Source organism: Parus major, chromosome 1, assembly GCF_001522545.3.
Source record: "Parus major isolate Abel chromosome 1, Parus_major1.1, whole genome shotgun sequence".
Taxonomy (NCBI): domain Eukaryota; kingdom Metazoa; phylum Chordata; class Aves; order Passeriformes; family Paridae; genus Parus; species Parus major.
In genome coordinates, this window is record NC_031768.1 from 23,436,403 (window position 1) to 23,449,069 (window position 12,667).

The 12,667-nt window shown below is 37.6% G+C and overlaps 1 protein-coding gene and 1 long non-coding RNA gene across 4 annotated transcripts in view; one reads left to right on the top strand and one right to left on the bottom strand.

The window, feature by feature from the left end:
• Positions 1-12,667, top strand: part of MYO16 (myosin XVI) — a 363,582-nt gene that overhangs the window by 316,026 nt on the left and 34,889 nt on the right. For all 3 annotated transcript variants that reach the window (XM_015633144.3, XM_015633135.3, XM_015633117.3), the window contains exons 30-32: positions 572-818; positions 2,650-2,957; positions 4,756-5,958. In XM_015633144.3, the coding sequence (XP_015488630.1) occupies positions 572-818; positions 2,650-2,957; positions 4,756-5,958 (1,758 nt within the window). The remainder of the gene's footprint in view (positions 1-571; positions 819-2,649; positions 2,958-4,755; positions 5,959-12,667) is intronic.
• The window catches only part of LOC107206838, a 57,061-nt gene that overhangs the window by 31,922 nt on the left and 12,472 nt on the right, over positions 1-12,667 (bottom strand). The window lies entirely within an intron of this gene.

Consider the following 12,667-nt stretch of genomic DNA (forward strand, 5'->3'; position numbering starts at 1 on the left):
TCAAACAAAAAAAAAAAAAAAATCTTGTGTTGGTTGTGATTTTGCTGGGGAATTAGGTACATTGAAACAATTAAAACATTTTTAAAAGCTGACCAACAGCAATCATTTAATTCCTGCTGCTTTTACTGCAATTAATTTATCCAGGCTTTTGTTTTGAAACAAACTATCTTTTGACCTTTGCAATGTAACTGTATGCTTTCACAAGCAGTAGTGTACATCTATGGATACATGTACATTATGTACATGTAAGATGTATAAATTTTATTACATCTTCATTGTAATGTAATAAAAAAATAACATTCAGTGAAAATAAATAATTTCAGTTCTGATAGTTTAAATTTATGAATTTACTGTCACTACTTCGTTTTAAGCACTGGCAGTAGAAAACAGAAAGGGTTCCATTTTACTGTATTTTTACTGAAATCTGCCATCAGATTTCTTTCCTAATTTGTATAAGATATTGACTGAACTTGGGTTGTTCATTTTTACAGCAGAATACACAGTGATATTAAGTTAATTCCCCGATTAGTTGTCTTTCATTGGTCCATATTTTCTCCTTCCACTATGATAGTTGTAAGAGGATTTCTAGCTCGCCAGCGCTTGCTACAGAAGATGAGCATCAAACAGCAAGAGGTCACCTCAATCAAAAGCTTCTTGCAGAATGCTGAGGATATGGGATTGAAAGCATATGACGACCTGGTGATTCAAAATGCCTCTGACATTGCTCGGGAAAATGACCGGCTGCGCAACGAGATGAATGCTGCTTACCACAGGGAAAAGGGAGAGGCTAGAAACAGGCCAGAAGAAGGCCACAAAAGGTAAGATGAGAAACACCTGCTGTGAAGAATTAATGAGTCTCTTCAGTTTTTGTGAATTCCTTCCCTGCTTAGAAAGCCATGGAAATGGTTGAGGGATTGCAAGAGGATTCTCAAGTATATGCTCATCCCAAACCAATATTAAGTCATGGTTTTTTAGCTTGTATATCAGGTAATTAAGTCTAGAAACTTAAGGAGACTACCATATTCTATTCAGGGGGCAATGAACTTAGAGGAACTTATTCAAGTCTCTGAGACACTTATTTTTTTACAGAAATACTCCTAATTCTATGATAAATAGATTATAGTTTCATTTCATCAGACCAAACAAGCAAAAGAAAAAACTTCTCTGACTTAAAATACCAACACTGAGAAATTACCAAGGTAAAGAAAAACAGCTAGGAAGGTTTTAAAATACAGTAAAGTCCAGACTAAGGAATCCTGATTTCTCACTGAAACAAGTAGATTGATTGTGGGGAGGATGCTTTTGTTTAAAAATGTGAATTTTTTTTTTTTTTTAACTCACAGAGTTTTTAGAAGTACCTATTTTACAAATCCAGTAAGTGCTGGAGAGCCGTTTTCTAGGAAGTCCCTGATTTCTCTCTTAGACAGCTGAATGGGCAGTTAGCATTTGCAGTTAATCGGTATGTGTCAACAGAAAGAATGTGTCTATAACCTGCTGGACATTTAAATGTTTATTTTTCCATAGGAACTTAATTTTCATCCAGAACAACTCCCTTTGCTATCATTGATTTTGTCAGTGACTTTAATAAAAGTGAAAATGGCAGTGCATCTGCTTAATTAGCTTCAAATATCCCAGTGATTACATATTGGAGCAAATGCCTTTGTAGGAAAGACTGTAATTAAACATTACAGTGAAAACAAATTATCCACTGAGCACCATGCTTTCATCTTTTGCTATTTCATTTACTACATGGGCAGCTGGCTATATCCTGTGCATGAATTTCAGCTCTGCTGGTGATTTGCCATGCAGAAATACAATTTAAAAAGACAAATGCTTGGGGATTTGTTTGAAGAATAGCAGTATAGACATCTTCTATCTAATACATTACTACTCTAAGTTAAAAGGGTCTTAATGTTCTGGTTCTTGGAGGAATAAAATGTTAGAAGAATTTTTATTAAAAATCAATTTGACAGAAGCATCTGGAAGGTTATTTCTCAATAGGTATTCAAATAGCAAGAAAAAAAGGAAAAAATTGAAAAACTAAATTGTCATAGAAACAACTAAGCATAGCATCATAATAATAAAAATTATTATTAAAAGTAATAACTAATAATTAAGTTTAAACTGGAAGATATAGGGATATCTGGGTGGAATTGCTCAAGCAGTCAACATAGCTGGTTGAAAAGGTTCTCTAATATTTTAAAGATTTGCATTATCTAAATAGAATTTATAGTTGTCTTTTTAGAAAATAATGATAAAGGCTCGGCATTTGCTGCCTCAGTAACTTTCTATTAAAATGGATTTCCCAGAAATTATCATTCAGATTAAAAATCCAGCTTTTGATTGTGTGTAGCAATCAAAGTGTGAACAATTCATTCAGTGAATGTCTGGTCAACAATATGAGACTGCTTAAGCAAGGCTGCATTTGTGTGAAAAAGGGCCGGTGTCCTGATTTATCATGAAACAGGAAATGGAAGAAAGCTAGCAGCTTGATCTGGATTTGTTTGTCAGAAGATTACTACACACATCCCCTCGACAGAGCAGGGGAGTTGTGAGATTGTTTACCAAAAAGCTGTTGTTACATTTGCATGAACAGGTTCATTGTTACTGCTTGAATAATGCATCTGGGCCTCTTTTCTGTGTTTTCAGAGCTGAAGACAAGGGTGGGAAGGTCTCTGAGGACAGCTTTGCCGGCTGTCGAACGTCTAAGCACTTCCACTCCAGCTCTGTCCCCGTCCCCATGGCAGTGGATGGCTTGGTACATTCTGCAGCTGGGTCATCCATCAGATCCCCCTCCCTGCACTCTGTTTTCAGCATGGACGATAGCAATAGCCTGCCATCACCAAGGAAACAGCCTCCTCCCAAACCAAAGAGGGACCCCAACACACGACTGAGTGCCTCCTACGAGGCTGTTAGTGCTTGCTTGTCGGCAGCTTCTAAGGAAACCGCTAATGAAGGTTAGACATAAAGGCAGAGACAGTCGCAAATGTTACTCTGAGTTATTGATGTGTTTTTCTTACTTTGATCCTTTTAAACACAGTCATATGCCTTTGAGAGGTCCTGCTTCCTTGAAATATTTCAGTGGCAGTAAATAAAATTAGCCAGTTTGTCATTTGTACCCAAATCAGCAAATAATACTCATGTGTCCTAATTGCCCAGTTTGTCAACAACCAAAACCTATTTGTAGAAATCTCTCTAGAAACAAGTAATCTGTCAAAATGAGCTATTCTACCCCACAATTTTATCTCACCTTTTAAACTGTTAGTATATATTGCATCACTATAACAGAATGCTCGAATCTTGAATTTCACTGACTCAAACATTAAACTTTCTTCTTTTTTTCCATGCTTACATGAATAACTTACATGTTCAGTGTTTGTTTGTGGCTTTTTTGCCATAATTTGGTTACAGTGATTTTTATTTAGAAGGAAAGTGCTGCAAGTATCCCAAAGTGTCTCAGTGCATTATGGTGCACATAGCATGATTTTGAGTTCACTTGTTCTATTCTCCGTCACCTTTGAAATGAATGAGTAGAAGATGAAGGGAAGGAATGCATTCTGCTTTCCTTGATAAGCCTGACTTCTCACGTTTTGTGTAAATGATCTTCAAGGCATATAAAGGAAGATCCTTCAGGTTGGATTTAAAGCTCGCTATAACTCCTTAGTCCTGCACACAATGGATAAAAATCTTTGCAGACACCTCTCTCAAAATAATTATTCACATGCAGTTCATTAGATGAGAGTCCATTTTTCTTAACCTCTTCCTTGCTTGTTCAAGCTCTATGTAAGGAGACATGAACTACACCCAGCATACTTTTAAACTAGTATGGTTTAAGGAGGTGTGTAGTAATTTAATCTTTCTGTGTCCAAACCTGCAAGAGATTATTGATTTAACCAGGAAGTTCTAATAGAGGTGCTTTGAAAGAACAACAATTTATATATTAATGTGTGGCTTTAACAATAATGTTTACATATACTCGCAAAACAATTTTGAAGTTCTTATATGTACGAAACAATAGGCCAAGTTTCTGCCATGTACTCATTTTCCTGGAGTTATGTCAGTTTCTTTGGTCTTTGTCCAAAACCAGCTCTGATTTATACCATCTAATTTTGATCTTAAAAGACCAGTCATCTACGTATCTAGTCTCTTCATTCCATACATGCCTGGAGGCTATGAAGAGCTATCTAGTTTAGTTAAATGTATACTCACTTGGGGATTTGCCCTTAGGCTATGAGATTCCCTAAAGTTATAAATTATTTCCACACCTGCAGTACAAAAGAAGATGGGGGCATAATATCATCCTATAATTAGAGTTTTATAGATATTGCATAACAGAGGGGTATTTCAGTTACTGGCAATCACATATGTGTCCAAGTAGCACCGTGCTGACTCCTAGTTGAAAGCATGCCCCTCTCCCTTGGAGCAAAAGGAGAAACAAGCACATATTTCCATATGTTATAGATCTTGCTGTGCACATCTGGATTCAAAATATAGTTCCTCAGCTGTGAGTTTTTCATCTCTTCGTGCCAGCAGAGATTACCAATGAAGATTACATGCCCAGGTAGCAAAGGCCTGTGGTTGGGTAGCTGAAAATTCTGCATTTTATTGCTAGAAGTATTTATGCTTTTGCTTGGAGTCCTGTGTTTGTGTCTGCTTTTCATTGTAGAACTAAATGGGCAATATTTGAGGGCTTAAAGTAGTAGACCAGTGATGCCTTTAACTTGTTAATAACACAGGCGTTTTTCATTTTCCTAGTACTGACCCGTCCAAGACCACACAGTGATGACTATAGTACCATGAAAAAAATACCTCCCAGGAAACCAAAGCGAAGTCCAAATACAAAACTTAGCGGCTCTTATGAAGAAATACCTGGCCAAAAGCCTGGGGATGTAAAAAAAGCAAGCACAGTAGTTAAACCATGTGTCTATGACGCTGTGACAGTACAGAGGGCAGCTTCTACTGATGTACCACAACATGGCGTGTTGAATCTCTTTATGTCACAACAAGAGGAGGAAAATGAGCCTGTCTATATTGAAATGGTAGGGAATGCAGTGAAAAGCAGTTCTGCTGAAGCGGAGAGTCCAGAACAGGGAGAGTCTGTATATGAAGAAATGAAGTATTTTCTGCCAGAAGAAGGAAGCACTGGTAACGGGATAATTCCAGTAGTGACTGGATCTCCTCCTCTGTTGTTTGAAAACAAAAAAAATGTTAACATTGAAGATGGAACATTGGATGGAAACAGTCAAGCAGCTTTGATCTATAAAGACTCATGTGACATTCCAGCCCCTTTCCCTAACTTGCTCCCCCACAGACCACCACTTCTTGTATTCCCTCCAACCCCTGTCACTTGTTCACCTGCTTCTGATGAATCACCTTTAACACCACTAGAGGTCAAAAAGCTTCCTGTTTTGGAAACCAACCTAAAATACCCTGTGCAGTCAGAAGGCTCAAGTCCATTATCACCCCAGTACTCCAAAGGCCAGAAGGGGGAGAATGAAAGACCAGTATCTCCAGGCTTGATTGTGTTCAGTGTTTCCACCAAAGTGACTCCTCCTTCCACACCACCTCCTCCACTGCCACCACCCCCTCCTCCTGTACCACCTCCTGCTTCCTACCGGGCTTCCACACATTTTGCATCTCCTCCGGAGACTTGTGCTAGTTTCCTGATTAATGCAGGGAAGACAGGTACAAATTCAGATCTGTCAAAAGTACCTCAGAGACCCAATCCTGCTCAGCTTGGATGCTCATCTTCTCCATTCTCCAAGCTGCCTTACTCCCCAAAGGTGGCAAGAGCGGATCACAGGAAATTGAACTCAAATTCATCATCTTCATTTCCATACAGCCCTACAAACTCAAGGTCATTGACCAGTCCCCTTGATGAGTTAACTAGCTTGTTCAACTCAGGAAGGAGCGTGCTACGAAAATCTGCAGCAGGACGTAAGATCAGGGAGCCAGAAGGTAAGGCAGCTCTCTGTGCTTCTGTATTGTGAATTTTTTCTGCATCAAAACCTTTCTAACCTTGGAAACTGATAAAGTGGTCAAAAACGTAGAATGAAAACCTTGATTGGTTTTTTTTAAAGGTCTGTTGTAGTCATAAGAAACACACATAGAATATAAATTAAATAGAGAAACTATATGTCTTCAGGTTTTGTCTGAGATATCAACTTTTTTACCAAAATATTTGTATGACAAAAGTTTAGATGTTCTTTTAACATTCCAGCTGTCTCAGTAAAATAAACACAGATGTTACATTGTATGAAAAATTAGTTTCTGTTATCAAAGTATAAAAATACTTTTAATTAAATATATGGCTAGGTGGCTGGTAGATGTGCTTTACTTTGAAGACTGTCATTTAAAGTTTGATCATTTTGTTTCCATTAAATTCTGTATTTGGTGATACAGTCTTCGTTATTCCCCTAAATAATGCTTGGATGGAGAGTCATGCAGTGAACAATTAAAAAGTTAAACTAAATCCTGGTTCTGCATCTCAATAACAACACTGACTCCAGTCTTTGCATTACTTTTCTGATTTAAAAAAATGTTTCCTATTAAGTCCTACTCAGTACACTTTATATAGAAATTTCTCCCCATACTAGCATCTCCTAAACAGAAAATTTTGTGAATTTATAATTTAGTGTGAGAAAATATCTAGACTGTTTTCTCTTCTTCTTCACTTCTATCAGTCCAAATAGCTTGTCTTAATCAAGAGCTGTGCGCAGCATATTCAAAATAGGCAATACAGAGTCATCAAATCACTTAGGTTTGAAAAGAACACTAAGATCATTGAGTCCAGCTGCAAAACTAACACTTTCCATGATTTCAACTATATCATAGTTTTTCAGCTGCAGTGTCTTCCAGCTCCTTCTGTTTGTTGCACATGCCACATACCTTGGTGCAGCTGTACTTCCATTGGCCTATTGATGTGCCATCTCTTTGGGAGGAAGTCTGAGTCATACTTTTGAAATAAAAAACAATCTTGTAGAGAACAGGATGGATTCTCTTATTATTCATTGTCCATTTTCTTAAATACCTACTCCATTGATTTTAGTATCATATCCTAATTTACACAGCTATACAGATGAAGTTGTTTGTTCTTGCTCTGTACATGTGTGTACAGAGCAAGACGTGGATGTCTGCTACCCTACATCTCTATTCTTAAGAACTTTGGCAGCCTTCAGCCAAAATTGCTTTCAGCCAAGGAGATAAAGGTCTCAAAATTAACCGAGTTTCTACAAGCTTCATGAAAGTTAGTATCTAGGTGAAGATGGGACACTCATCTATCAAAGAAACTCTTGTGGCAGAACCCTTGTAAGTCCTCCAGACCCCGAAAAAGCTTTAGCTGGACCTTGCTTGCTCTTTTATGCTGAATTCAATCCTGTATGTTGAATGAGTATGAAATGAGAATTTATCCGTTCTAAACCTCAAGAGAATGGTTTTTTTCTGATGCTAAGTATTTGAATTGATGAAATTAGTAAAGGAGTTATTGCAGTAGTTTCACTTGCTTTGACATAATTACTCAGTAACATTCACTGCCTATAAATGTACATAGAATGTTTTCTGTGGGGTTTTTTAATGTTTTTGTGGTTAGTTTTGTTTGTTTGTTTGTTTGTTTAAAGTTGGGAATATTAGTTTATCATACAGTTTATACATTTTTATCTGCTGGGAAGTAACTATTAAAGTTAACTCTTTGGATGTATCTTCTCAAGTCTCTCTCAATGTACCTATTGAGAAAGTATTGTAAACCACTGCAACCAGGTAAAAAAAAAAAAATAACCTTTACCTTAAAACAAAAGTTGCTTTGGAATGGAATATTTTTTGCAAATGCAATGATCAACTAAATGTGACCAAGATAGAGTTCAGCTTGGGTCTCATGTGGGTTGAAGCTAGTGCATTAACAGAGGGTACCATAAAAAACCTCTAAATTTACCTTTCACATGGAAAATGTACTTCTAAATATTTCATCAAGGGAGCACTAAGTATGAAAGATCAAAGTTCAAGAAAGATATACGATAAAAAACCTGAATCAATATTTTATGAGCTAGGAAGCTACTATATACTAAGTGCAGTTACATATGAATAGTTCAATGATAAGTAGATGGATTGAAAGTAACTAAGAAATGCAAGTGAATATGTGTGTTTTTACAATTTGCCTTTTTTATGTACTTCATGTGTTCATCTATTTTCTATGGTAACAGTGGGAAAAAATTATTTAACTTTTCTTGCAAAGTAATAAGGTGGCAGTCATCAAAGCTGGGTCTTTACAAGCTGTGTAAAACTAGAAGTTGTCATGTGCTACCTTCTGACATTATTATCACCTCTTGCCTAATGCATATTAAGTTACTAGAAGACTCCTCCCTTTCTTTTTACCATTTGCAGTATTTTATTTATCAGCGATGATAGGGTGAAAAAAAAAGTTAATAGAATTTCATTAAAGTTGAAGACATAGCCTAGAATAGCACTCTATAATGTGCAATTTCCTTTATTTTCAGAAGATGTAGTCTATTGACAATCTTAACTAAAACTAGAAGGTAAAACTTTGGGCCATTTTGAAGTCATGCAGAGTTACCTATAGGAATCAGGGAGTTTCTGTATGGCATCATCAGCCTTGGAGATGAAAGCCTCCTTGCCAATATAAGTGCAATACAGATCCTCCAGCATGCCTGCCTTTCGCCTGGAGGAGTAATTTCAAGGCCTGAAAACACTTATGTCCTTTTGGCTCCTGACCTCTTTGTGAGAAAAGCTCGTCCAGAATTACAGCAGAACACATTTGTGGTTTTCTGATGCGCTGAAGAGTTATTGTGAACTGAACTGAGAGCATTGTCTTTCAGAAGGGCAACAACAAAAAAAAATCAAATGGCAACAACTTTCTTTTCTTCGTGGTTGAGCATGGTCTTTTTTTTTTTTTTTTTTTTTTTTAATACAACACTAGCCCCTGCTGGTTCAAACAATGATCAGGATCATATAGTATGCAATTTTATGCAAAATACTTCACATGTAACAAGAGAAGTTTTTTGCTCTGCAGAGCTAATTGTTCAAACAAAGCTGTAACAGGTGAGAACCTAGATAAGGTGATTTTTTGAAGGTTGGAAAGAGTTGTCATTGAAACTGCAGCTGTATTGTTACGCAGGGATTTGTTTTTACTCCATATGAAATGAGACTTTAGTGCAGATAAGTGATAATACACACACACAAATCTTTCCTCTGTGATTTCTGGAAGTGAAAACCTTAGTTTTCAAGACAGGTTGAAACCTTAGTTTGCAAGACAGATTGAAACTGAATGGTCATGTGCAGAGAAAGGCCCTACTCAAATAGACAGGACCTGAGATTTGAAACTAGATCTCATGAAACCAAATTCAATCCTTAAACACAAAACAGCACTCCTTAGCAGGATATCCAAATATTTTTGACTATTCTACATATAAGACATTACTTATATAAGGAAGAGACAATCACCTGTTTAAGCATTTCATATTAAATATTTATGAGCAAGGACAGAATTTTCTGTTACTCAGTATAGAAGAATGATACTCAGATTTTGTGAGGTTGTGATGCTATTTCTCTTAAGTGGTACAGTTGATATTAAATTGTTCCATGCAAAGGGGAATCATTTCACCTTCAGAACAAAAGGTAGAATAAATCCTAACCACTCATCCGTGGTTGGACTGGCAGAGTGAGTACTCATGTGGATTTCTCACCGTTAGTCTATTGAGATGAAGGTACAATGTTTTCTGTTCTTCCCACTTCTTCATTGTTGAGAAAAAAATTACTAAAAAATAGATACTTAATTTCTGTGTCTGAGCAAAAGAAAATACACAAGTTTGCAACCCCAGATCTAGGTGCCTAAGAAATAAAATTAAGAAGACATTTCCTTTGTATACATCATCAATGTATAGGCATCAAGTTTGTAAAATAATGTTTCAGTACAAGTAAATCTGTATATTCAAGTCTGTCCATTCTTCAGTGACCTATTTCTTTCCAAACAGTTTGGTAACAACAGCAAAGATGTGAAAACTTTAGATTGTTAACTATTTATTGTTGTCAATATTGTTATTGTTTGTCCATTATCCTTGACATCCATTCACTGTGTGAATCCTTTCTTCACTTACTTCCTAAGTGATGAATTTTCAATATGATATGTGGAACCAGGTAGCTGTTTCACATATCAGTGTCTTATTCCACATTCTCCAGTTTAAGCATTGAAAGTCATAGGAAGATAATTACAACTGGAAAATAATACAGATACTTTGATGTACCTTGGGACTAAATCTTGCCAAATACCCTCTACTGAGTTGACTCAAACTTGGAGAACAACAAAATGTAATGTATATATATACGAAAAGTACTGTCCTGCCAAAGGCAGGTATCTCTTTCATAGTTAATAAATAATTTTCCCTTATCATCAGATAGAGCAAGCTATTGTGTGGCTAACGTCTCAACAGCGGATTACGAATGAAATCCCTAATTGTGTTTCTGTGATGAAATCCCAGGCCTTTACCCTCTAAGTCACTCAACTTCTTGTCTTAAGCAACTTAATAAAGATAATAATCCTATCTCCATCTCCTTCCTATCTGTACAATGAAATAGATATACTTTCTTTGTGGTAAAAGCTAATAACTTGCAAACCATGAGTAATACAGAAAGCTATGTTTTCAACTTTATCTTTTACCTGTAAATGCTAGAGGAATGATTGTATAAGGCATTGAGGTTCTACATCTTTAAAGGAAAATTCTCAAATAATTAAAACTTTAGTCAGTTAAGCTTCAGCACACTTTTCAGAAAGAGATTAACATCTTTTTACATAATTGCCTTAATTAGTAGGGAGTGAGGGTGACTTTCTGTGACTAATTTTCAGATCAGATATCTAAACACAGGAGAGTCATCAGCCTCTGATAGAATATGCAGAGTTGTGTCCTGGTTTAGGGCAAATTTGGGAGAGACCCTCCAAATGGGGGTCCACCCAGAAAAGCAAATTCAAGTGGCCCCTCCCCCAACTGATTCAGGAAAAAAGATTTCCTCAGAGAAAAGTGGAAAAAACTGTTTATTTAACAGAAATTAAATAATATCAAAAAATGAAAACTCTCACTGTTTGATGAGATGTCAAATCCAGGAAGAAAAGTCCTTTTCACGTGGTGTAGCTCGGCTCGCTCAGGTTCTTATCAGTCCCTCTGGCGCTGGAAAGTGCCGAGGCCCAGGCCCCGGTGGGCCCCAGGCCTGAGCTCCCAGGGTTTGGCTGGGTGTTCAGTCCAGAGCAGGCTTGAACAGATCCAGGAAAAAAGGAAAAAAAAAAAAAGTCCAGGGAACTCCTCTGCCTCAGCTAGCTAAAACTAACTAAAAGCAAAAGAGAAGCTCTGTCCCGCTGTCTGTCCGTGCTGCAGACACCACAGGCCAGGAGCAGGATGTGGGGGAGTGAGTGTTCCTCAACACAAACTGCAGCTTCTTCTTCCCCCATCGTCTTCTTTCTCCCTCCCCCCCATCAGACCAGGACAAGTTGGAAGGGACCTATCAGGATCATCAATTCCAATTCCAGGCCCTGTGCAGGACACTCCAAGAATCACACCATGTGCCTGAGACTGTTGTCCAAACACTCAAAGTGAAGCAAGCTTGGTGCTGTGACCACTTCCCTTGGGAGCCTTCTCCAGTGTTCAACCACCCTCTGGGTGAGAAACCTTTTCCTCACAATCCTGTCCCTTGCCCACTGGCCATGCTGTGCCTGATGCCCCCAGGACAGGGTTGGCCCTCCTGGCTGCCAGGAACTGCTGTCTCATGTTCAATTTGCCCTGACATCGACCAAGAGCCCCAGGTCTCTTTCTGTGGTGCTCCTTTCCAACATTCCCCAGTCTGTACAAGCATCCAGGATTGCTCCATCCCAGCTGCAGAATACAACACTTGCTAAACTTCATAGAATTATTTATTGATTGTCCATCTCTCTGCATGGCCTCTCTGCCCTCAAGGGAGTCATCAGCTCTTCCCAGTTTAGAGTCATTGGCAAACTTACATTTTCACTACAATCTACTTGCAACTCTCAATCTGAGTCTCTTGCTGTAGGTGAAGAAAAGTGGGAGGAAGCACTGCTAGTAAGAGTTCAATGTAACTCATTACAAAAACACTCTTTCTTGGTTAGCCAGAGATGCCCTATACAAAAAATTACACGGAGCAGACAGAACTGCTGGCGATACAGTTGCCATTCAGCCCATGCTGGGTGATTTTTCAGAGGAAATAATTGTTTCTGTTATTGCAGCAGAAAAAGGTTAGAAGAGTCTAGAGAAAGTACACTAGATTCCTGGAATATCTATGGACTGTGCAGCCTGAAAGATACAACCTTAATCTGCAGTCTTCTCCTGATCTTTAAGTCTGTCACTGTCTGGATAATGTATCGTAGAAAAGTCTTGTTGTTTCTGGATAAATACAATGTACCAAGAATAATTTTCCATTTCAGAATGCCTGTAAACTAGTATATTTTACTGCTGAAGACTGTTATGGGTTTCTGTTATGATTTTTTTTTTTTTCACTAAAGCATTTCAATTTCTGGTTGACTTCACTGCTGTTACAGCCTAAAACCACATTAATATAGCATTTGCTTTGGTTATCTATTCCAACATGTGAAAGAGGCTTTGTGTGTGACTACCATAAATAATTTTAACCCAAAGATTATTAGAAGAACAAATTA